Source organism: Panthera uncia (genome assembly GCF_023721935.1).
Source record: "Panthera uncia isolate 11264 chromosome C1 unlocalized genomic scaffold, Puncia_PCG_1.0 HiC_scaffold_3, whole genome shotgun sequence".
In the NCBI taxonomy this organism is placed as follows: domain Eukaryota; kingdom Metazoa; phylum Chordata; class Mammalia; order Carnivora; family Felidae; genus Panthera; species Panthera uncia.
In genome coordinates this window covers 66,999,107-67,021,721 of record NW_026057584.1, presented here as the reverse complement: position 1 = coordinate 67,021,721, position 22,615 = coordinate 66,999,107, and the positions used below count along the sequence as shown (strand labels likewise).

General features: G+C 36.2%; 1 protein-coding gene across 8 annotated transcripts in view; it reads right to left on the bottom strand.

Moving 5' to 3' along the window:
* Positions 1-10,872: 10,872 nt before the first annotated feature.
* Positions 10,873-22,615, bottom strand: part of COBLL1 (cordon-bleu WH2 repeat protein like 1) — a 168,649-nt gene continuing 156,906 nt past the window's right edge. For 6 of the 8 annotated variants that reach the window (XM_049615570.1, XM_049615572.1, XM_049615568.1 and 3 more), the window contains 3 exons: positions 20,386-21,956; positions 18,085-18,261; positions 10,873-12,193 (listed from right to left, as the gene is read on the bottom strand). In XM_049615570.1, the coding sequence (XP_049471527.1) occupies positions 12,107-12,193; positions 18,085-18,261; positions 20,386-21,956 (1,835 nt within the window). In that variant the 3' untranslated portion in view covers positions 10,873-12,106. The remainder of the gene's footprint in view (positions 12,194-18,084; positions 18,262-20,385; positions 21,957-22,615) is intronic. The other 2 variants (XM_049615567.1, XM_049615574.1) reach the window with 1 other exon arrangement.

Sequence of the window (22,615 nt, the reverse complement as noted above, 5' to 3'; positions counted from 1 at the left end):
GTTGAAGAGGAACACTCAGTTGTTCCTCACATTATGCAACAGATGGCATTGACAGCCTGATGGCTACGAAGGAGGAAACACACATTCCCATTCACCCAACCACTGTTCTCTCCCTCCACAACTCTGTGTCATCATTGCATATTCATTTCTTTTCTTCTTCTCATCCCACGGCTCAGCCTTCTAGAAGGGAGCTGATTTGGATAATATGCAAAAATATTAACCAGATAATCCTAAACATACTTGGCATTTTGGCCGCTACTCAGATATCAAAGGTGTTTGAGGCAAATTTTAAATTCAGAGTTAAACGAATGTCAGCTTGTTTCATAGACAGCTCATCCAGACAAGGATTTAAAAAAGAGAAGAAAGCTGTCAAAAGTATCTTCAATAAGTCAAGCTTATTTCTCTGATTTTCTCTTCTTAAAAAATAAAACAACAGGATTCTCATATTAGGGTTCCCAAAATCAAGACTGGACAAAAAGTGAGGCCAAACCCCCCGAGTTGCTAAAAATTATTCACATTACCTTCAACACTTGTATTAAATGTCTTATCATTTTTTAGACAAGGTTTTTGAGGTCTCTTCCAAAATAGAGGGGTAGTCAAATATTTTACTGCCTTTTTTTTTCTTCTTGTAATAACATGGATATTCCTTATGATGGGCGAATAGGAAATTTTGGACTTACCCTTTAAGGTAGAAGACAGATAATAAAAACATAGGCTGCCTGCAAGGCAGGGAGCGGCAGTCCAGGACTGCCTTGGTTATATAGTGAGGTGTTAAAGCGATTCCACCCTGTGGTGCTTGAGTGCACTAAAAATAGGTAACCCTGAACTATACCGCAGTTGAAGGACAAGATAAAAATAGGAAATAAACCTGAAAAATAATTGTATAAATAGAGTACTGGGATTAACAACTCAACCCACCAGGTCGAATTCACTAATAAGATTTGTTATTTTTATTGAATGCAAAAGATAGGGTGTCATTTAAATATTTAAGAGAAATATTGGTTATAGAAATGTATTCTGAATTTAAAATGGCAGACATGTAAGCAGTGATAGCTCACACTATTATTTGAAAGAGGGTTTCTTTAACCTTTTTAGCTAGGATGTCTCTTTATATCTCTTAATGATACTCTTCTCACTTTTATAAAAACAAATATACGAAAAAAGAAAAAGAGAAACTTGGATGTTATCAGATAGATATAACTGATCTTACAGATGTAGCTAAAAGCCAACAGTGGGGGTACCTGGGTGGCTCAGTCAAAGTGTCAGACTTTAGCTCAGGTCATGATCTCACAGTTCCTGAGTTCTAGCCCTGCATCAGGCACTCTGCTCTCAGCACAGAGCTCACTTGCTTTGGATCTTCTGTCTCCCTCTCTGACTGCCCCTCCCCCGCTTGCTTGTTCTCAAAAAAAAAAAAAACAAAAAAAAAAAAATTAAAAAACAAAACAAAAAACAAAAGTGACTTAGAATGTCACAGCTTTGCTCTTGTGTTCAGTTCCCAGTAAATCGTAAGGACTGGGACTCTTCCTAAGACATGGAGGCATTCAGTACACTTTTAACCAATACAGCATCAAATGATCTAAAATTCTTCATATCTCCTTAACAGACAATATTTAAAATTCACAAATTCTGGTTTGGAAAGTCTATTCTGGATTATTAACTCTTGGCCCATATTTTAGACCTCTCCTGTTTTCGCTTCCTATGTTTCCGCCAAAAATATTGATTGTTAGCCCTGCCTCTCTTTCTTTCCTCTTCTCTTCTGAGGCCACTGCCATGACTCTAGGGCCTGCATGCCATCATTTCACACTTGGATTTGGGCAAAGGATCATTAACTTCTGAGTTTCTGCTTTTGTCCACTTCTGACAGATTTACTTCAATGTATAATCACATCATCTTTCTGCTCAAAAACTTCAGGACATTATTTAGAGAATAAACCTTAAAATCTTAGCCTCGAATTCCAGAGTTTCTAAACCTGATTTTTAACAGTAATTAAGGACACATTTGTTTTTATTTAGCCATTTTATTAGCTAATTTTAACCCTGGGATCCATCATCCAATTCATAGAATAGAATAATAAAATATTACCAATAATTTACCATGTGCTCCTTGCCTTCCCTAATCCCTTCTTTCTCCCTCTCAGAGGTAACCATTGTTCTAAATTTGGTGTTTTTCATGCCTCACGTTTTAAAAGTTTTAGCACGTATATGTACATATAAATAGTAGGCCTTTAATTTTATAAAAAGATTATTATGCTATCTATTGCCATCTACAGCTTGCGTCAATTTTTTTCTCTTTAACATTTGGTTACTAAGACTCATTTGTGTTATTGTATGTAGTTATAGCTAATCAATTTTCACTTTTGTATGAGACTTTATTGGGCAAACATATCGCAATTGGCTTTGGGGTTATTCCTTTTTTTTTTTTTTTTTTTTTTGGACATTACTAAAGTGTGCAAAGTGTATTGCAGACATTCTTAAACATGTCTCCTGGAAAGCATTCCTGCTCTGGTTTCTCTTGGGTATATGCCCGACATTGGAATTGTTGAGTTTTAGACTGTACCAATAAGGATCCTGGCATGAACAAGATCAAATTGTGTAATTGAGGAAAGTTTAAGAAAGGAGCTATTATGGGATGATGAAGCACCCTAGAACTAGCAAGGGCAGGAGCCATAACAATCTCTGTCCCTGAAGAGGCAAGGGGAGGAAGTGATTATTCAAGCCTAAAAGGGGCAGCTGCAGCTTTAGGAGGGGGATTGCCCAACAGAGGTCTCGCTTTTTTCAGCCAAACAGTCTGGCAGAAAGGGAGCTGATCTCACTGAAAACCCTGACCTCACTCTGTACCCTTCTGTCCAGTGTTGTGCCAGGATCTCCCATTGGCTGAACCCAACCAGAAGCCAGAATGCAAGAGAACCCGCTGATGAAAGTCTACAAAGACCAGCTTCTAAGAACACAGAGAAGGGTGGAGAAGGCTGGACACTGGATCTAGAGAGGTAAAAGGGTATATGCAAATGTTAAACATTGTATAATTCCATTCTGTTTTGCGAAGTATTTGTACCAATGCAGTGGAAAAGAGAGTCTGTTGGTCTATCCTTTCCGCAACTTAGTGTTGTTAAACTTCTGCATTTATGCCAATAGGTTCAAATGGTATCTCCTTGTGGTTTTGATGTGGATTCCCTTGATTACTGATGAAGCTGAACTATTTTTCATGTTTATTAGCCAGACACATCAACTCTTCTGTAAAATTCCCATTCTTGTATTGCAAAGCTTAACAAGTTTATTCTAAAATTTAAATGGAAGAGCAGAGTCAAGAATGGCCAGCACATTTCTGAAGGAGAAGAAAAAGGTGTAACTCTCCTTCAATATATGAAGGCTTGTTATAAAGCTATAGTAATGAAAAGAGTGTGATATCAGTGCAGCAATACACATCTTGACCGACAGAAGAAGAGAAATGAGCCCCCAAAGAGACTCATTCATTAAGGGAACTTCAAAAATGGTGGACACGGTGTGGCAGGTCCCTGGGGAAAGGCATGGTCATTTAACAAATAGACATGAAAATACAAACTCTTCTTACAGATGGCAAAACAGAAAATAGATTGCTGTCTCACACCATACAAAAAATCAACTTCAAATGCATTCAGACCTTGATAACTTTACTGTTTTCAGAAAAAAAAAATGCCAATGAATACCCTTTTCTGACCTTAAGGTAGGGAAGGATTTTTTAAAGATGATTAAAAAAAATCCTAACCATAAAAGAAAGTACTAATATGCTCAAGCACTTTGATAAGATGTTTTCATTAAAAATACGACTTAAAGAATAGGAAACAATAAACCACAAGTATGAAAAAGATATTTGCAATGCATGTAATGAACAATGGCTAGTATCAAGAATATATGAAAAATTCCCAAAAATCAAAAAGAAAGAGACAAATGACCTAGTGGGAAAATGGGCAACATAAATTTCTAGCAGCTTTTTCTTTTATGTTTCATGAACTCTCACTAGTTTATAATTCTTAGAGACTATAATTGTGTCTTAATTATCTTTGTTTCCTTATCACTTTGCTTAGTGCCTGGTAGAAAGAAAATGGCCAACAAATGCTCATTGAATAAATGAACAAACTTGCACTCTCGAATAATGGAAGCTCTGTTAACAAAACTCACCATATGCATACGACTCTCAGAGTCTATGCTCACATTTCCAGCTTGGACAGCTTCCTGTATTTAGATTACCAGCTCCTACCCATCTTTGGAAGTCGAGATCATGATCCTTCTTTATATCATAAAGACTTCACTGCCTCTTATATCTAACAGATCTTCTTTTGGGACATCTCCTGCACTGTTGAATTGTATTACTCCATATTTCTACCCCTGTGCCAATCTCTCTGGCTTAGATTCTAAACTCCTTGAGGGCAAGGGCCATTCTCTTCTAAAGTACCTCTCACAGTTCTACGAGGTGTTCAATTAATATTTAGTTCAGATGAGTCACACCATCTAGTACAAATTAACAGCCGTCCTTCCAGTTTCAAAATGGCAGAATAATTGTTCTCAAAAAATATTGGTACTTCATTTTGATTTTTCCCAATTTTAGGCACTAGAGGTCAGGTTACAAAGGCTCTAGGGATGTATTCTAGAAAAGATAAGTTGTTGTAAAGAAAAAAAACCAACTTGGTGGTGATTGATTATTCAAATACAAATTTATGACTGGAAAAAGGCAGCAGAGTATAGTGCAAAAAATGAGGGCCATGGAATCAAATATCTGGGTTTGTTGTTGTTGTTGCTCATTTTCTAGTGATAAACCAGAAGTATTTATTTTATTTTATTTTTTAATATAATTTATTGTCAAGTTAGCTAACATACAGTGTATGCAGTGTGCTCTTGGTTTCAAGGGTAGATTCCTGCGATTCGTCGCTTACGTACAACACCCAGTGCTCATCCTGACAAGTGCCCTCCTCAATGCCCGTCACCCATTCAAATATCTGTTTTTAACCTCAGCACCACCTTAGGGGAGGGAATTCCTTAGATGCTTTCAGCTGATGTGTAAAATGGGATGATAAAATTTACCTCAAAGATCATCTAGCAGATTAGTGGTGCACAGGTGGTACTTAACACATTTGATTTTCCTAACTTCTCTCCTCCCTCTTACAAATAATGCTGTGTTTAATCACACCTTGGAGTGCATGGTTTTAAGACTTAACCATCTAACTCTTCAATAATAAACTTTACTAACAGCAAGTTGCTCTTGTCAAATGAATACTTGCATTCTATCATCTCCCCTGACTTGCGTAAAAAAATTTTTTTAACGTTTATTCATTTTTGAGAGACAGAGACAGCGTGAGTGGGGAGGGACAGGGAGAGAGGGAGACACAGAATCCAAAGCAGGCTCCAGGCTCTGAGCTATCAGCACAGAGCCCGACGTGGGGTTTGAATTCATAGACTGTGAGATCATGGCCTGAGCCAAAGTCAGAGGCTCAACCGACGGAGCCACCCAGGTGCCCCTGCCTAAAATTCTTAATTGGTGAAAGGGAAACAAATGACCCAAAATTAAATCTCTCATCCCCATGGGTGTATAGTGCAGCTGGTTGCTGTAATAGGAGTATCTCAAAAATTCATTTTCCATCTCTAGTATTAATAATTTCAAACATACAGGAAAAGTGAAAGTCATGTATAATTCACATACCTCCCACCTAGATTTAACAATTGTTCTAACAATTATCATAAAAATAATGCAGAGGTTAATGAGGACTTTAGAATTGTTATGCATATAACTTCCCGATGATTTGAAGGTATCTAAAACCCACCAACAGAAGTCACCCAAAAGGGGGGGTGGGGAGGAAGTCACCCAAAGGGTTACTTCACTGTGAACTCTTTAATGAACCTTTTTTTCCCCATTCATTATAGGAGAGTTTTTCAGATGGTGAACTATCGAAGAGAACATAGATTGGGCTACTCTTTTCCATAATGCCACTTCTTGGTTTCTTGACTTAGAGCTAGGGCTGCCCTTTCTCTTTTCCCCTGCAGGGTACATACTCCTTCTTGCTTGCATTTACTCCTTCCAAATTTTCATGAAATGGTAGGGTTGCCAGATTTAGCAAAGAAACACACAAGACATCTAGTTAAATTTGAATTTCAGATAAATTATTAAATTTTTTTAGTGTAAGTATAACCCAAATGTTGCATGGGACATACTTATACTGAAAAGTAATTCGTTATTTATCTGAAATTCAAATTTCACTGGGAAATCTGTATTTTTGTCTGGAAACTTTGTGAAATAGATGAGTCCAGAGAGCTTTTGAGGGGCCTGTGGATCTCTCTGATATTTGGGCTCTCATGCTCACAGGTCTGAGGATAAAATGAGAGAGAAAGATAGAGAAAGGGAGAAAGTATTTCTGCACCATAAATAATAAAGGAATGGTTAAGCTAGAATTGTTTTTGAGCTAGTTGGGAGTTAGAGAGTGTCTGAGGTATATTTGTGTTGGACTTAGTAACTAAAATAGTCTGTGAGGACTCTGGGGAAAATAGGGTATGTGGACCTAAACAGATTGAATGAATTTATGACTAGTGTTAAAGTCATATGTGTATGAGTTTGCTTAAGAGTATGTATTGCATCTATTGCCACATTAATTCTGTATACCCACCAATCATGAACCTGAGGCCTCGCTCATGGGTAGCATTTATGGTTCACACGTCAGCGTCAGTTGGGGGGGGACGGGGGGAGTGCTGGTGGCCACGTGGCCCTGTCGATCTTGGCTGGAGTTGCTAGAGAAGCTCTAGGCTGGCCTTAGTTGGTAGCTCTGCTCCACGCACGTCATTCTCTTCTGAGGACCATCCAGCAAGCTCAGAGATGGCTTTCTCAGAGCGACTTTACACGCACAGGGAGAAGCACGCAAGCGCATGCAGAAATCTGAACTGGTGCAGTCATTTTCACCTCATTGTATTAGTCACAGAACCTACTTCTGAGGGGAGGGAAATGGCTTTGTCTCTTTAGTGAGAGAAAGCGCAAAGAGCAAAAGGTGTGGATGCAGGTGAGATAAAGAATTGGGGCCACCATGATGGTCTACCACGAGGAACAAGGGTGGGTAGGAACATAAGAATAAATTGGAAAGTAAAGAAATTGCTTGTTTTGAAAACTCTAAGTTTGGAATTGTAGCACTTTTCTTTCTCCAAGAGGAGAAATTTGCAAGACTTCCAAATAAATTTCTCCAGTTTGTGAAGCAGAAATGCCAACAGTTCCACACAAATTACTGGAGTGTTTCACAATTTCTCTCAAAATACCTGTCAGAAAAGTTCTTTGGAGGGAGCACATGGTGGCATTATACTTGCCATAAACAAAATATACCCATCCATGTGAAGAGTCTGAGGTGTGAAAAACGAAACCTTATAAGAAAGTGGCGACACTGAAAAGGAAGACCAACTAAAGATCCAGAAGAAGTAGATTACTATGTTGGTGTCCCCTAAAGCCTAGCACATTTTCTTCATGGTTTACAAAGTTTGGCAATCAGAAAGTGCATACTGAAAACTAGAGGTGGGAATCTGCCACTTGTCTGACCTTTGTAAAGTAGCAGTCTCTTTGCGTACTGTTTTGTTCCATAGTAGGTCAATAATATAAAAATTATGTATAACTAAAGTGCCAAATAAATGAGCTATGTTTACATCAACAGTGACTGAAGAAGAAAACATTCTGCCCATAGAAATCTTCATTGTGACCTCTAATTGCAAGGTTTTTCTTTATCGGAATCCATAGATAGTAAAAATGATGAGTTTGATTCTCAGCTCTTTTTACATTTATTGTCCCTACTGGTAGTGGGTAGGAAATGAACTGGCACAAGACAAATAATTGTGTCAGTTGAACTCTTTTGGTTTCAAACTTCAGGTCTCAAGAAAAAAGCCTGGTGTCATTTAAGGACTTGGATCAGGTGGCAGAGTATGGGTCCTGTTGCCAATACCTGGTGGTCAAGGCTAGATTGGGCCTTAAAATGGGAGGGAGGGTCACCCTTCAGAAGGATGGGGAATATATTAGATAAATAATACCTGTTCACTAATAGTACTAAAAATAAATAGCTTTAAAAAATAAATTGTGTGCCAAACTCTTTTAAAATTCATTTATTCCTTACAATCTCATGAGGAAGGTATTTTGTTAATGCAGCTTTTCAGAGGTTAAAATGAGGCACAGAGAAAATAATTTGCCCAAGATCCCATAACTTGGAGGTGGCAGACGCGTGATCTGAGCCTAGGTATCTTGACTTTAGGTAGAACTGTGTACCACAGCAAGAAACAAGTCAATAGGAGAAATGTGAACTGAAATATGATAGGGTAAGTCTCTGTGTGCAAACATTTCTTCCAGAACTCTGCTGGTGTAAAAGGGAACTTGCTAAATGGTATTAGAGTGCCTTTTTAATGCTGAAAACAGTAATGACAAGAAAAAAACAAAAAAAACAAAAACAAAAACAAAAACATGAATGTATTTGATATAAATATTTGTATTGGGTATAAATACACCTATCTGTATTGTGTATAAACGTATTGGATACAAATGTGTCTATAGAGGGATTTATATCAAAACATTAACAGTGGTTATCTCTGGAGAGGGGAGTGGGATGCTGGAGCAGAGAAGAGAGTATTTCATTTTGTATTCTATGATTTATGTAGAATGTGGATAATTTAAAAATATGTAGTATAAAGAAATAGCCTGATCGGGGAAAGCAAAAGCAAAATGCCTAGGTGCCCAACATTAAATATGAAACTAGAAAATTGGTTTCAGATTGGTTTCTGTATCTTACTTCTGCTATTACTTGAGGATATGGCTGGTGAAAACTACCTGTCTCAAATTTCTTTCCCAATCAAGTGGAGAGGTGAGCATGTTTTTCTCCTGAAACAGTGTGGATAATGCCGTCTTTTCAGAATGTAAGTGTATTAATGGTTCATACATATAGCCCCTTAAGTACTATGTGATCTTTAACAAATATTTTAATTAAGAACTTCTTCAAGTATGCTAAAATCTGGAGTCATAAAAGTACAGTTGACCCTTGACAAATGGGTTTGAATTGCTTGGGCCCACTCTTACGTGGATTTTTATCAGTATAGTACTGTAAACGTATTCTCTTCCTTATGCTTTTCTTAGTAACATTTTCTTTTCTTTGGCTTTATTGTAAAATTACAGTATATAATACATCTAACATACAAAATATGTGTTAATCAACTGTATATGTTACCAGTGAGGCTTCCAGTCAACAGCAGGCTATGAAGATTTGAGGGAGCTCAAAGTTACATGTGGATTTTCGACTGTGTGGGGGATTGGCTCTCCGAATCCCCATGTTATTCAAGGGTCAAATGTACTTGTTTTCAAACTGCAGTTTAGAAAATAAAATACTACAAACATAATTGATGACACCTGTAAATCTCCCCAACCCAGCACTCATTTCTTGGTACCCGCTAGCAAACCTGTGTATTTTTTTCTATGCATACAGCTGTAATATATGGTTATCATTTTGCATATAACTCGTATCAGAAAACATGCAGTGCTCCACAACCTGCTTTTCTTGTTCATTTTTGAGCAGCATCCATGTTGACATGCATAACTCTGGTTTGCACATTTTGACTGTTGTACAGAAGGCTATCATATGAATGTACGATCAATGTTGAGTGCCAGTTGGGACTCCCCTCAGCTGTTATACGCAAGGCTGCCATGACCATTTTTGTTCATGTCTCCTTATGCACATGCATAAGTACTTTTTAAAGGTAACATGGTAATAAGTCTTTATTCGCTATGGTAAATCTGATGGTTGTGCCAGTGTATTTTCCCACCAACAGCGAGAGTTCCACTGCTTTGCTGTCCTTGACAACACTTGCTATTTTGAAACTTACATTGTTGCTAATTTGATGGGTGTGATATAGTACATCCTTATGTTTTTAACTAAAACTTCCTTGAGTAGTGAACAGTATTTTTCCCATATGTTTCTGGCCTTTCAGATTCACTCTTGTAAGAAACCTACCTTTCGTGGGGGCACCTGTGTGGCTCATTCGGTGAAGTGTCCAACTTTGGCTCAGGTCACGATCTCACAGCTCGTGAGTTCAAGCCCCACGTTGGGCTTTGTGCTGACAGCTCAGAGGCTGGAGCCTGCTTCAGATTCTGTGTCTCTCTCTCTGTCCTTTCCCCGCTCTCACTCTGTCTCTCTCTCTCAAAAATAAACATTAAAAAAATTTAGAAATATTTTTGTTTTTGCAGCATGTGCATATTTCTATTGTAGTATTTCATGAGATTTAGGAATTTTTATAGCATATATATTATATGTATAATATATATATTAACATTCTTGTGGCTTATGTTTTCACTTTTATAGTACTTAATGTGCATGTGTCTTAAATTTTAATATATTTAAATTTACATCTTTTACGAATGTCCCTTTGTGTCTTATTTAAATAATTTTTCCCATGCTAAGGTCTGAAAAAATGTTGAATATATTCACTTAAGTTTTAAAATATTACTTTTAAAAGTCGTCTTTAATCCAACTCAAATATACTTGTTTATGATTTGAAGTAGGGATCCGAATTAATTTTTTTCCAAGGGGATATTCAAACAATTTTTTAAAAAGTCACTCCTTTCCCTACTGGTTTATAACAACATAAGTTTCCATATATTAGGGTCTCTTCAAGTCTGATTTAAGGAAATAACAGTAACATTTAACATTTAATGTGTATCTGCCATGTATCAGGAACTAGTCTAAGCATGTTAGATGCTTAGATTGTGCACTTTGGAGTTTGTATGGGCTCACATGTACACTAGAGAGCCCTGATGAATGATAGGTTTTACTATGACTTGTTTACTGGCTGATAAAGATACGGTTGTCGTGTGAAATTCATAAATATGCTGGTTGACACAAACCAAACGTATAACTTGCTTTTATTAAACATTGAAAAAATCAACATATCGTCCAAAGAGGCAGACATCCCAAGAGCTTTAGTGAAAACCAACTTAACATCAACTTGTTTGACAAAGCTTTGAGAATAAATGAGCAATTAGATTCTTAAAGTAGGACTAGAACATGAATGAGCTCTAGACCCCAATACAGTTATAAGCCAACAAATTAGGCATTGTTTGGCTTAATAGTTTTAGCTTTAATGTATATATATATTATTTAGAATATTAGCATCTGAGCTACATAATGACTTTATCATTTTATTTTAATTAAAACAAAGATTTCTGGAACCTCCAAGTAGTCTTTGAAGTTCTCCAATATGGACATATACTAACCCCTATTCCTCACTACATATCAAATGTGAAATAACTGTCAATATAGACCAACATTTTCATACGATTTCTAAGGCTTCTGGCACATAAAATATATAATATCTGTGTGACAACAATGCCATGATTATATACAAAAAAAATATTTAAAATGTTCCTTGTGCAATTTAAGTTCTAAAGATTAAAAAAACAAATGTTCCATGTTAATAAAATATTAAAATATTATAAGCTTCCCATAAATTTGACATTGATTTTATAATTACATAAAGAACACACAAGATAAGGCTTGCACACTAAGTGATTCATCATTTAAATGAACTGTCGAACCAAATATACTTATTTGATATTCTTAGATCTCTAGATCATACTTTCAGCCAAAATACACTTTAATATAACTTATAAACATTTCCAATTAAACTGTAACATTGAGGCAGCAAATGTCAGATCTACATTTGCCTACCTATTTATGTGTCACACAAATACAAGTCTATGAATCTTAATTTATTCTTTTGTCTAAGTCACCATTGTAGAGAATGTGTCAGTAAGTGAAATCCACAAAAGGTGACGATGTCTCATTTGAGAAAAATGAAAGTCATTAACACCTTGTCTTAAAGTTCTAAAGCAGCATAGTCAGCTTTTAAGGCAAAAAAAAAAAAAAAAAAAAAAAAAAAAAAAAAAAAGGCCCAAAATATTATAACTTATAAATTCTGTAATTCTTCTTTTGGCATTAAAAGCCACAGCACAAATTCTTACACTTTAATAGACAATATATTAGTGTACATCTGGATATACATTGGCCAACATTCTCCATCAGCATGACATTGTCCTGTGAAATAGCGGTGTTCGTGAAGTGCATTGTGACAGGGCACATTTAATGGCCATCCTGGGCATCAGGGGACATGGAATGGCTGAGTCTTGACCTTCCATTCACAGATATTGTATTTGATGGAACAGTAACCTAAGAGAAAGAAAGAAGCACAGTTTGCACCCATCAAGTGAAAATGGCACAGCTCTCTAATTTTCAGTTTTCAACAATTACCACATTTGAACTTCTGTATAATTGTAAGCGATAATATTTAGTGTTCCGTATTCAATAAATCACAAATGATTAAGAATAAATGTTCACTCTACCATAAAATTAAAAATGAGAGAGTTGTTATTTCCACAACAAACAAGTTAAATAATCCATTAACACATCTTAGCCTTCACAAAATTACCAAATCAACTCAAAGGACAAGAGCACAAACAGACTGCAGGCCAAGCTGTTGAAGAGCATTTTTTGCTAGGTTAATTCTGGCTCCTCAAAGCTGCCTTGGAAAATGTAGAAAAATAAAGCGAATTCCACAACACAAAGAATTTTTGTATTGATGGTATATATTAACTTGACATTCCCCTCCCCAGGTACTCCTTGTTTATAAGAAAATACAGCTTTGGTTTTTAAAATGCTGTCATTTGAAGGGCTAAAAAAGTCAAATCTAAGAGTGTTATGTCAAAACAATTGCAGAATGAAAAGTAGTTTTCTTCCTCCCAATAAATAAACTCCGAAATTCCAAGATTCTATGGCAAAGTCTCCTATTTACAAATGGTAAGTGAATGAAATACACTAAGAATTTCCTAAATAGCTTGAAATTCTAACATTTAGAAGAATGTTTTAAAAAATCATCTGGATTCTGGATAGTAAATAGGTATAATATTTTGAAATATTATACATAAAATTTGACAATACTTTTAAAAAATGGTTAATGTCTAGTTATAATTTGAATAGATTCTTAACCAAACATTATCACAAGAGAACTGGAGTACAAAAGGCCACAGATTCTGCCTTGCATCAGAGTAAGTTCCTGAAAGGGAAAATAAAATGGGCAAATTCAGTTTGGATTTGATTTCCTAGTGCTTCATTCATGGCCTTTTACTAAAACAAAGATTGGTAACCGAAACGAATCAACTTTCTTCACTATGAATCCAGGATGGAGTAGAGTAGTTGACACTAAAACAGCTAAAAGAAAAGCTGCCACTAGGGGAAGGAAAACTCCTGCACCTTGTTTAGTATTCACGTGGGGTTCCTTTCCAAATATAGCCAACAAACAGGTAACGACTTTTCATTATGTAACTTTGGCACGAAAAGTTTCAGTGTGTAGGGATTATTTTTGTAATTATTGCCAAATTTGCAGTGGTCATAATTCTTTGTAAGAAAAAGAGACAAATTTTGTTTTAAGCATTTAAAAAACATACCAATGACCCTAATACAAATAAAAGATGTTTACTGTAGCACCATTTATAGAGTGGAGAAACTAGAATCTAGTGAAATGTCCACCAACAAGGAGCAAATAAACTATGGTTCATTCATATAATCAAATACTCCATAGTCTGAAAAAGAATAGTGTGTATGTTTATGTGTAACAAGATGGAAAACATCAGAGATATTTATGAATGGTTTACAGAGGAGTTTATTTTTGTACAGAAAAATTAAATATGTTTATATACTACAAAAGTGGTCTGGAAGGTTTCACTTTAATCTATCACGAGCAATTACTTTAGGGGGAAACGGTATTTCATTTGATATTTAAAAATTTGTATACTAAACTTTCAAGCATGAAAAGACATTATTATAGACTAGTCTATAAATTCTGTGTGGTCAGAAACCTTGACTATTTTAATGCCGTGCCTGGCACGGTATAGATCAATGAATTATTTCTTGAATGGAATACAATAACTTCTTATAAACATTTATAAAGTAAAAGAGTGTTGCTTGAATTTTTTGAATAATGAACATATGACACCTATGATAAAGATTTTTTTAAAGATTAAAAACTTTTAAACATTAAAGAATTTACTAATATGAGCATTAAAGAATTTACTAATATGAGCATCTACTATTTGACTGTCTCAACTTTAAGTTTAAAGAGTATCAGGAATATTCTTGTAGTTTTCTTATTCTTGTAAGGAAAATTTGCTATAAAACTGTCATTGATTAATATATATGGAAAGAACTGCCAACCTGAAGCCCTCGGATTGTACAAATTCCAAACAAGGAAGTATGAGTAAAAAGCAGACCAATTAAACAAATAAAAATGCCAGTAAGTTCTGGGCGACTTATCCCATAAGTTCTGGGTGACTTATCTGGTTTCTTTCTTCCTTCCAGGTTTTTATGGAGCCAAAGATAAATTTTACATTCTGAGGAAACGGTTAATATCAACTACTAAATACCATTTGTCACTTTATTTTCATAAACGTATATTCTACTTGTAATAGCATAATGACCTTTAGTAACTGAAGCATCAACAGGAACCAAAAGTAGCCAGAAAGTTCTTGTATCAACACAAGTAAATGATCATAGTTTACTTAATCTCATATTCTCTGAAAACAATCTGCTGATTCACATATAAATCTTTATGCCAAATACATTTTATAAAACAGTAAACTAGATTTATTAAAACTAGGAAGACAAGACAATTCTGTGACTACATGGGGGTCAAAGAGGGGTAAGGTGTGGAAAAAATCTTAATATGAAAAAAAAAAACATGGCATGTTCATGACTACATTTACACTAGAGCAATCAACTAGATAATTGTTCTAATGTGAACCAATTATTATAATGAAGGTTAATTATTCGGGTATGAACCAGAGCCATAAGGCAGGTTAGTACCTGGAGTTAAACTGAACATTTGGGTGCCAAAATATAGGCAAACCTGGAGCCAATTTTCTGATGAACAATCTAAGCCCACTGTCAAAATCACTGAAGATTTTATTTGGCACTATAACTGTTGTTCTATAAAAGAAATGTTAGAATTTAAAACAAACCAGGAGAAATGTTCAGTACAGGATAGAAATATGGGACTTAAGCAAAGATCACAAGGAATCAGAGCCTTTTGGTGTCCATTTTTACTTCCTTTTGCAATATATTTTTTGAAATACAATACATGTACAGGAGAGTGCACTGAACTTAAATAAACAACCTGATGGAAACAAACACAAACGTATATATAATCCACCACTCAGGCCAAGAGAATAGCTCCAGCTCCCTACTGATCTTGTCTTTATTTAAAATGTTGACATTTTCTTTATCACAGGTTTTTGCTTTCATTTAGACATTTAAAAAATCTTGCATTAAGATAACATTTATCTCGATTACTTAGTTTTTTAGTTTCCTCTTAAATTGTGTTGCCTGTCTTTCTCCTACAAACCCCAGCAAAGCCTTTTCTCTCCCTGTGGAAGTAACCCTATCATGATTTTTATAATTACTTCCTTGCTTTTAAAAATAATTGCCACCTACGCATGCATCGTTAAATAACATAATTTAGTTTTGCATGCCGTCAAACTTTACACATAGATATTTTTATAGGTCTTTACCCTGTTGTGTTTAGGTGTACTTTGCCCAACTTACTGCTGTTTGATAATCCATTCTTTGAATATATTATTTATTCTCTTTTTGGATATTAATGTTATATTTACTTAGAGCTATTACAAACAATATTTCATGAATATTCTTATAAATGTGTCCTGGTACACAACACACACCTTTTTAGGGTATAATTAGAAGTGAAAATACTGATCATAGTGTGTCAGTTCCGTGACCTTTACTAGACCCTGTGTTCATTTTTAGTGCAAAAAAAAAAAAAAAATTGATTACTTAAGGAATTTTTATCAAACAAAATTCAGGAACTGGCACTACAAAGACTCAGGGCTATTGATAATCTCCTACTGAGAGAGATAAAATTTAGACTTGATGGAACCTCAAGTAATGACTTATAAACAGGATACAATTATAGGATCATCATTTAGAGCCTGATTTCTATGCTGATTCACATCCAGCTCATTCTGGAAGCAAGGAGAGTTTTATAAGTGAAGAGACTGCCAATTTAGAGCCCATATCACCAAGCACACAGCTGCTTGCCTGTACAGTTCTGTTGGCCTAAAAGACATTCCCAACTTAATGCACTCTTTTCTGCAATTAGTCCATTGGAACTGATTACTATATCCACGGACTTAGGAAAAGGCACTGCAGTTATGTTCTGTCTAGCTACTTGGTTCTCCTGTGGACCTGATGTGCCACTGCTTCTCAGTCCCAGGCTGTGAACACCCAGAAGGCAGAGGCTTCGTATTATTCATTTTTGTATCCCCAGCATCTAGGACAATGTTTAGTACTTTTTTGCTTAAAAAATGCTTATCAAGTATATTGAATTGAGAAAGCTTTACATTTTTTTAACGCTTATTTCTTTTTGAGAGAGTGAGAGAGCGAGAGACTGCGTGCGTGCACATGAGCAGGGGAGGGACAGAGAGAAAGGGAGACACAGAATTGGAAGTAGGCTCCAGAGCTCTCAACACAGGGTCCTACGTGGGGCTCAAACTAACAAACCGCGAGATCATGACCTGAGCTGAAGTCGGATGCCTTACCAACTGAGTCACCCAGGCGCCCAGAATTGAGAAAGCTTTAGATCAGAAGTGACTGACTTGAAACTGAACCTTAATTTACAAGATTAGAAAGAGAACTATTTTCTTAAGTGAAAATGTACAGTTTATTTGCGTGGGCATATTTCCTCACAAAAATATAAATGTCGTGACCTGTGAAATACCAGTTTCAGTACTCAACACCACCAACTTTTTTTTTTTTTCTGCCTGGCACCTAAATTCAGATTCTACAAATACTTGACAGAATTCAAACCTAATCTCCTGAATTATTCCTTTGTGTTTCCTCCACTCCTGACAGCAGGCAATATTTTGCCCTGTCTCCTTGTTTGCCCAGATGGGAGCGCCAAGCCCTCCATGAAAACAGCCGTCACTCATGGCTCCACTGAAACACACTGAGGAAAATGGTGAGCGCAGACAGGGCTGGCCTTGGAGATGTGCCCGAGATGCCCTCCCCTTTTCCTTCTCTCCTTGCAGCATTCCTGTCCCTTCGCAGATTTTATTTCTGTTGAGCTCAGTGCTTTGCTCAACAAGTCTCTTACTCTTCTCTAAATAGCCTCTAAACTGATTAGAGAAGGAATTCACAAAACGAAATGCCTAGGGAGTCAGGAGAATAATGAGTACTTTTCTTGTCTTGAGTGTTGAGGAACTTGCAACCAAGACAACTAAGGGGAGAACAAGAAAGACATTTAGGGAGACTACAGCCTCTGGAAAGTCCAAGTTTTGATGCCAGGCTCCAGGCTTCACCACGTAGGACTTCTTTGAGTGGATGAAAGCAACAGAGGGAGGAAACTCACCTCAAATAATTCCCTGTGTCGTTTTTTTGGCATTTGCTCCCCAAAAGAAGCATACCTCCCTTCCTGAAGTTCTCCTACATCTCCGTAAGGAGGAGCTGGCCACTTTGGCAGGGCCTTATTAGACTAGACTTTCTGCCTTCGGTGTCATCTAAATTCCCTAGATTTTCCCTACATTTTTTAACCTATAAAGCCACCTGCCCCCCCGCCCCCTCATTCTCCCACATATGGTAGTTGACTTTGATCATCGTGGGAGCCAGGACTGAAAACTTGCACGTTCCTATTGCTAGTGCGGCTTTTCTGGACTACGGAGGGATTTTCTTTCTGAAAGAATTTTTCTTGCTATGCTAATACAATTTATTAAAATAAGAGTCCAGGGTACTTTCTATATATAGTTATATAATAATGAGCAAACCCCATGTTCTGCACCTGGCCCATGTTGTGGAAAATAGACCGGACATATTTTTAAGTATGTGTAAGACTCTGGACTCTTTCAGCTTATACTTCAAAAATGACCCTTGACATCAAAGAGCAACTTCTGGCATCCTCCCTATTCAGATGCAAGAGCCAGAAAACAATTTCCCCTAAGTATTAGTTTGACAATGTTGAAAATAAACCCACTGTCACCCATCTGATAAAGAAAACTTACCCTTTTCAATTTGGCAGCAGCCTCTCCAGAACGGATTGCAGTGAGCAAACTCTGTCGGATCTGTTCTGGGTCAGAGCTTTGGAATGTTAAAGAACTTTGTCTCTTAAGAATGAATGATGGGCAGTCAGTTGGAGACGGTATTTGGGAATTCTGTTCATTATGTGCAGAGTTATTTCCCTATAAAAATAAGTGCAAAATATTTATATGAATACCAAGTGAACAATGGGCCATTAAAAAAAATTCATCATCAGTATATTTTTAAAGAATCACTATTTGCCACACTGGTGTTTTAGACATAGTTCTGTTTCCTTCCCCAGTGAGTTATCTCTGCTGCCCGAGCTCAGTTGGAAGATGAGGGTATTACCTTCCCTTCTCTTCAACTTATGAGGCTAAGGAAGAAAAGTGGTACCTCTCTTTGTTTTATGAATACACTAGTAATTTTACTGTCCCTAAGTCAAATGCTGATTTTTGCCAATGGAGTTGGCCAGAAGAGCCAAATAATAAGAAAAAAAAAATTCCATAGGCTAAAAAAATAACACATTTTTAAAGTTACAAAATATTAGGTTTTTGAATTATCATTTTTGAAAGAACAGAATGGACAAATTGACAATTTTATATTGGTTGAATCTAACATAGCTTCTAATAAAAGAATATTAAGGACCATGCTACATGTAATAGCTTATTTTGTGTTAATGGAAGTCACAGGGGCTAAGTGATGACCGTGTTTTCTTTATTTTGCCCATGGACTAAAAAACATTAGGAATTTCCAAATTTAAGAATCAAAATTTAATTAAACTTCTTAGGAAAGAATATTTAATAACCAATTTAACTGGGAACTATTATCAAATAATCTTAAAAATGTCTTTTTTAAACTGCCAAATATCTTTACAAAAGATGAGCTAAACAAAGCTTAGGCAATGACTCAAAAACTGTATTATCTAAATCAAGCTCTGTTGTTTAGGAATGGTATTCCATTCTAAGAAGAAACGCAGGCTTTGTTCCCAAGTAGAGAATTAATCTCTACATCATACATCTCTTCCTGACATTATATCAAAGATAAGAAACATAAATGTAAAATACATGAAGAAATATTCTTCAAGATGAATACTGCTTTGAAATTATGGAAAAATCTTTACTTGGCAATATGGTTAATGTTCTGTCACCCTAGGAATGTTTGAAAAAGTAATATAAAATACTTCTGGAACTGTCACACAAATCTGAAAGTATTCTTTAAACAGTATCAGGGTAAAAGTACACAAAATATTTTTTAAAAATTGCATGGGGATTATCATAATTCATACTATAAATTTCATCCTTTCCTTTGACTATATTATTTGAATCTAGCAAATTATAACACTTAGTTGACCAAACACTAAATAAATGTTCTTTTATGTAAATTATTAAGGTTAGATAATGGTTAAATGATATTTTAGTCAACATACATATAACTGGAAAAGTTAACAAAAATGTGAAATTAAGAAAATTATATTTTGAGATTGAAAATTCCGGTTTCAATTTAAATTATTTATATGTGTCAATGTTTGGTAACTAAGGTTGAATATATATGATAGAAAATGTATAGTTGAGAAGTATCTGGTTATATTAACTAGTCTTAACTGCTTATGTTTCTATATAATTAAAACTATTTTGCTATTATGTAGAAGTAGAGTAGAAAATAAACCATAACATCCAGAAAAGTAATAAACAACTTGAGATAAGCAAAACACAGGAAAATAGAATCAGAACTATAAACTAGTACAATATACAAATGTATGGCAGAGAAAATTTAAATTAAAATAGGGGCACCTGGGTGGCTCAGTTGGTTAGCATCTGACTTTGGCTAAGATCACTCAGATCATCATGATCTCAAGGTTTGTGAGTTCAAGCTCCGCATTGGGCTCTGTGCTGACAGCTAAGAGCCTGGAGCCTGCATCAGATTCTGTGTCTCCTCTCTCTGCCCCTCCCCCACTTGTGTTCTCTGTCTCTCTCTCTCTCTCTCTCAAAAATAAACATTAAAACAAATTTTAATAAAAAATTTAAAAAATAAATTAAAATATTTCGTAATGATACAATCATTTAATGACCATATAGTAATACCCAATCAAGTTATATGAATTATAATAATTCTGAGAGTAAATAATCAGATGTTATGTATTTTTTACTCTTTATTCCCTATGGTAGCTTGCCATTAGATTAATATGAATTCAGAGTTAAGTAACACACAAATATACAACATGCTTGTTAACCACCATTTAAACCACGTTGTATAAGAACCTCTGATTTTTAAAAAGGTCACGTTACCTTATCACTCACAAGTAGTTGTGGGATGCCCACAAATTTATTTACAGAAGGAGCCTTCCCTTCTTCTGTGTCAGGTGGAGGTCGGGCAGCTGCACCCTCACTGCATGACACTGTGCGCACTTTGCTGAGAGACTGTGACCGTTTCACTACAGCGAGGGCAAAGGGTGAGGGAGCAGAGCTCGAGTAAGGTCTCGGTGCACCAAAAGTTCTCAAAGTCTTCAGATTTAGTGCAGCTAATTGATTCGCAGGAAGAGGAACAGGTCTCGGGGCTATGGGAGGTGGAGGGGTTTCAGTAGGCTTCTGGTTGCTGATGTTATCATCAGCATTTTTAATCTGGGGCTGTGGAAGAGACAGAGTTGTTTTACTTAAGGGAGAAAGAGTTTGTTCTGGAGGAGGTATCACTTCCCTTTCCCCCTCTTTCTTTATTAGTTCTTTCGGAGTAGGGTTAGGGGCCACATGGACACCTTTGGCAGCTGCAGATGTCACATAGTGACCTGAAACTCTTTTTTGCATCTGTAGGAAAAAAGAACTTGGTTTGGTCTGGGGATTTGAAACCCGAGATTTAAGTTTTGACTCCAAAATATTGTTTATATCTTCCAAATTTGGCACAAAAGGAGCTGTGCCAGTGTCCCTTGTCATTCTGGGAGTAGGTTTCAGAGGACTCCCCATGGCAATGCAGGGTGAGTTCTCCACGCCGTGGACCTGATGCTCTGTTCTTGGGCTCGGCTGTAGTTTAAGGTCTGCCTGTGGCTCCTTTGGGTTGTCGGAAATAACAAGATCTTCTGTTTGGATTGCAGTTTCTTTCACATTTTCACCAGTGTGCTTTTTTCCTAAAGTATGGATCTCGTGATCATCTTTATACCCAATGGTTTCTGATTCCCAATTTTTCAGTATCTCCAGGGACTTGGGAGGCACTATTTTATAAGTAGTCATTCCAATTTTGGGTATGTACTCTCTTGTGATTTCATTTGAAGGTTTTGGCTTGGGATCATAGTCTTGTCTATAAAGTGGATAATTCTTTGAAATAGTTGAGTTTTTATCAATCCCATCTACAGAAGGCAAAAGGCCATCATTACCACGTGCACAAACTGGATCTTTTATGGTGAGTTGATTCTCTGAATGTACATTTAGGAGGCCCTGACTCCTGAATTTCCTTGAGGCATCTACAGCAGAATCTTGGGGACTTAGAGATGAGGGTTGAGTTGATTTACTGTTACTTGGAGTTTGCACACTCTCATTAACTTTGAAATTAGACAAATGATGGCCTTGGTGATTCCCCTCAAAACTGTCAGAGGAAGGGTTTGTCTGAATCGCCGCATCTTGCATTTTTGTCTTTTCCTCACTGGGTTGATTCAGTTTTTGGCCTGCCGCTAATGATGGAGCTAGATGATTTTCCTTGTAACTTACAGCAGTATCAGTTTTATGTGCCTGATAGTTTGATAGTCTGTCAGCTCCCATGTCCACACTGTTATTTTTGGCAACACCTCCCACATTGATTTCTGTTATCCTCACTCCATTTTTCATATTCTTTTCTGTGTCCGTTGGAATGACAATTATTTCATTTTGATCTACTAAGGGAAAAAATATTGTCAAGTTAAATGTATGAAAAAACTAGAAAAAAAACTCAAGTTTTCAATGTCTGCCTCCCCCAAACTGAAGTAGGTTGGTTTGGATTCTACAGGTCATTTTCAGCTAATTATACAAAACCAAGTAATAGCATTAGGAAGGAAAATCATGGGCTTTGGTATCATAGAAATCAGAGGCTAGAACCCGGCTTGACTGACTACAGTCTGTGTGGCCTCACCATGTAACCTAACCCCTTTGAGCCTCAGTTTGCTCAGATGTACAAAGGTAAAAACTTGTATTATATTTTATATGGCATTTATATAACATGCCAAATAGGAGACGATATTGCCCAGAACAAGCAGTCCATGGAAGACAGCTACGTTTCTCCTGATAGGTAGACTTCATATTTCAGTTAATGTTAAGAATGACAATAGAAATTGACAAATTCCAAGATGTTTTTCCTTTTTTTTTGTTTCCTATTTTGACTCTGTCTTTTCTATAACCCCTAGTGTATTTCTATTTCACACCTTACATCAAAAGGGAAACAAGCCCAGTGAATGTTACCAGTTTTAATTAAGGCAAACAATAGTAACATTACCTTTAAGAGTTGAAGTAAAAACAAATTCTCAGTTGACTGTCTTGGTAATTAGGCATCCTTGATAAA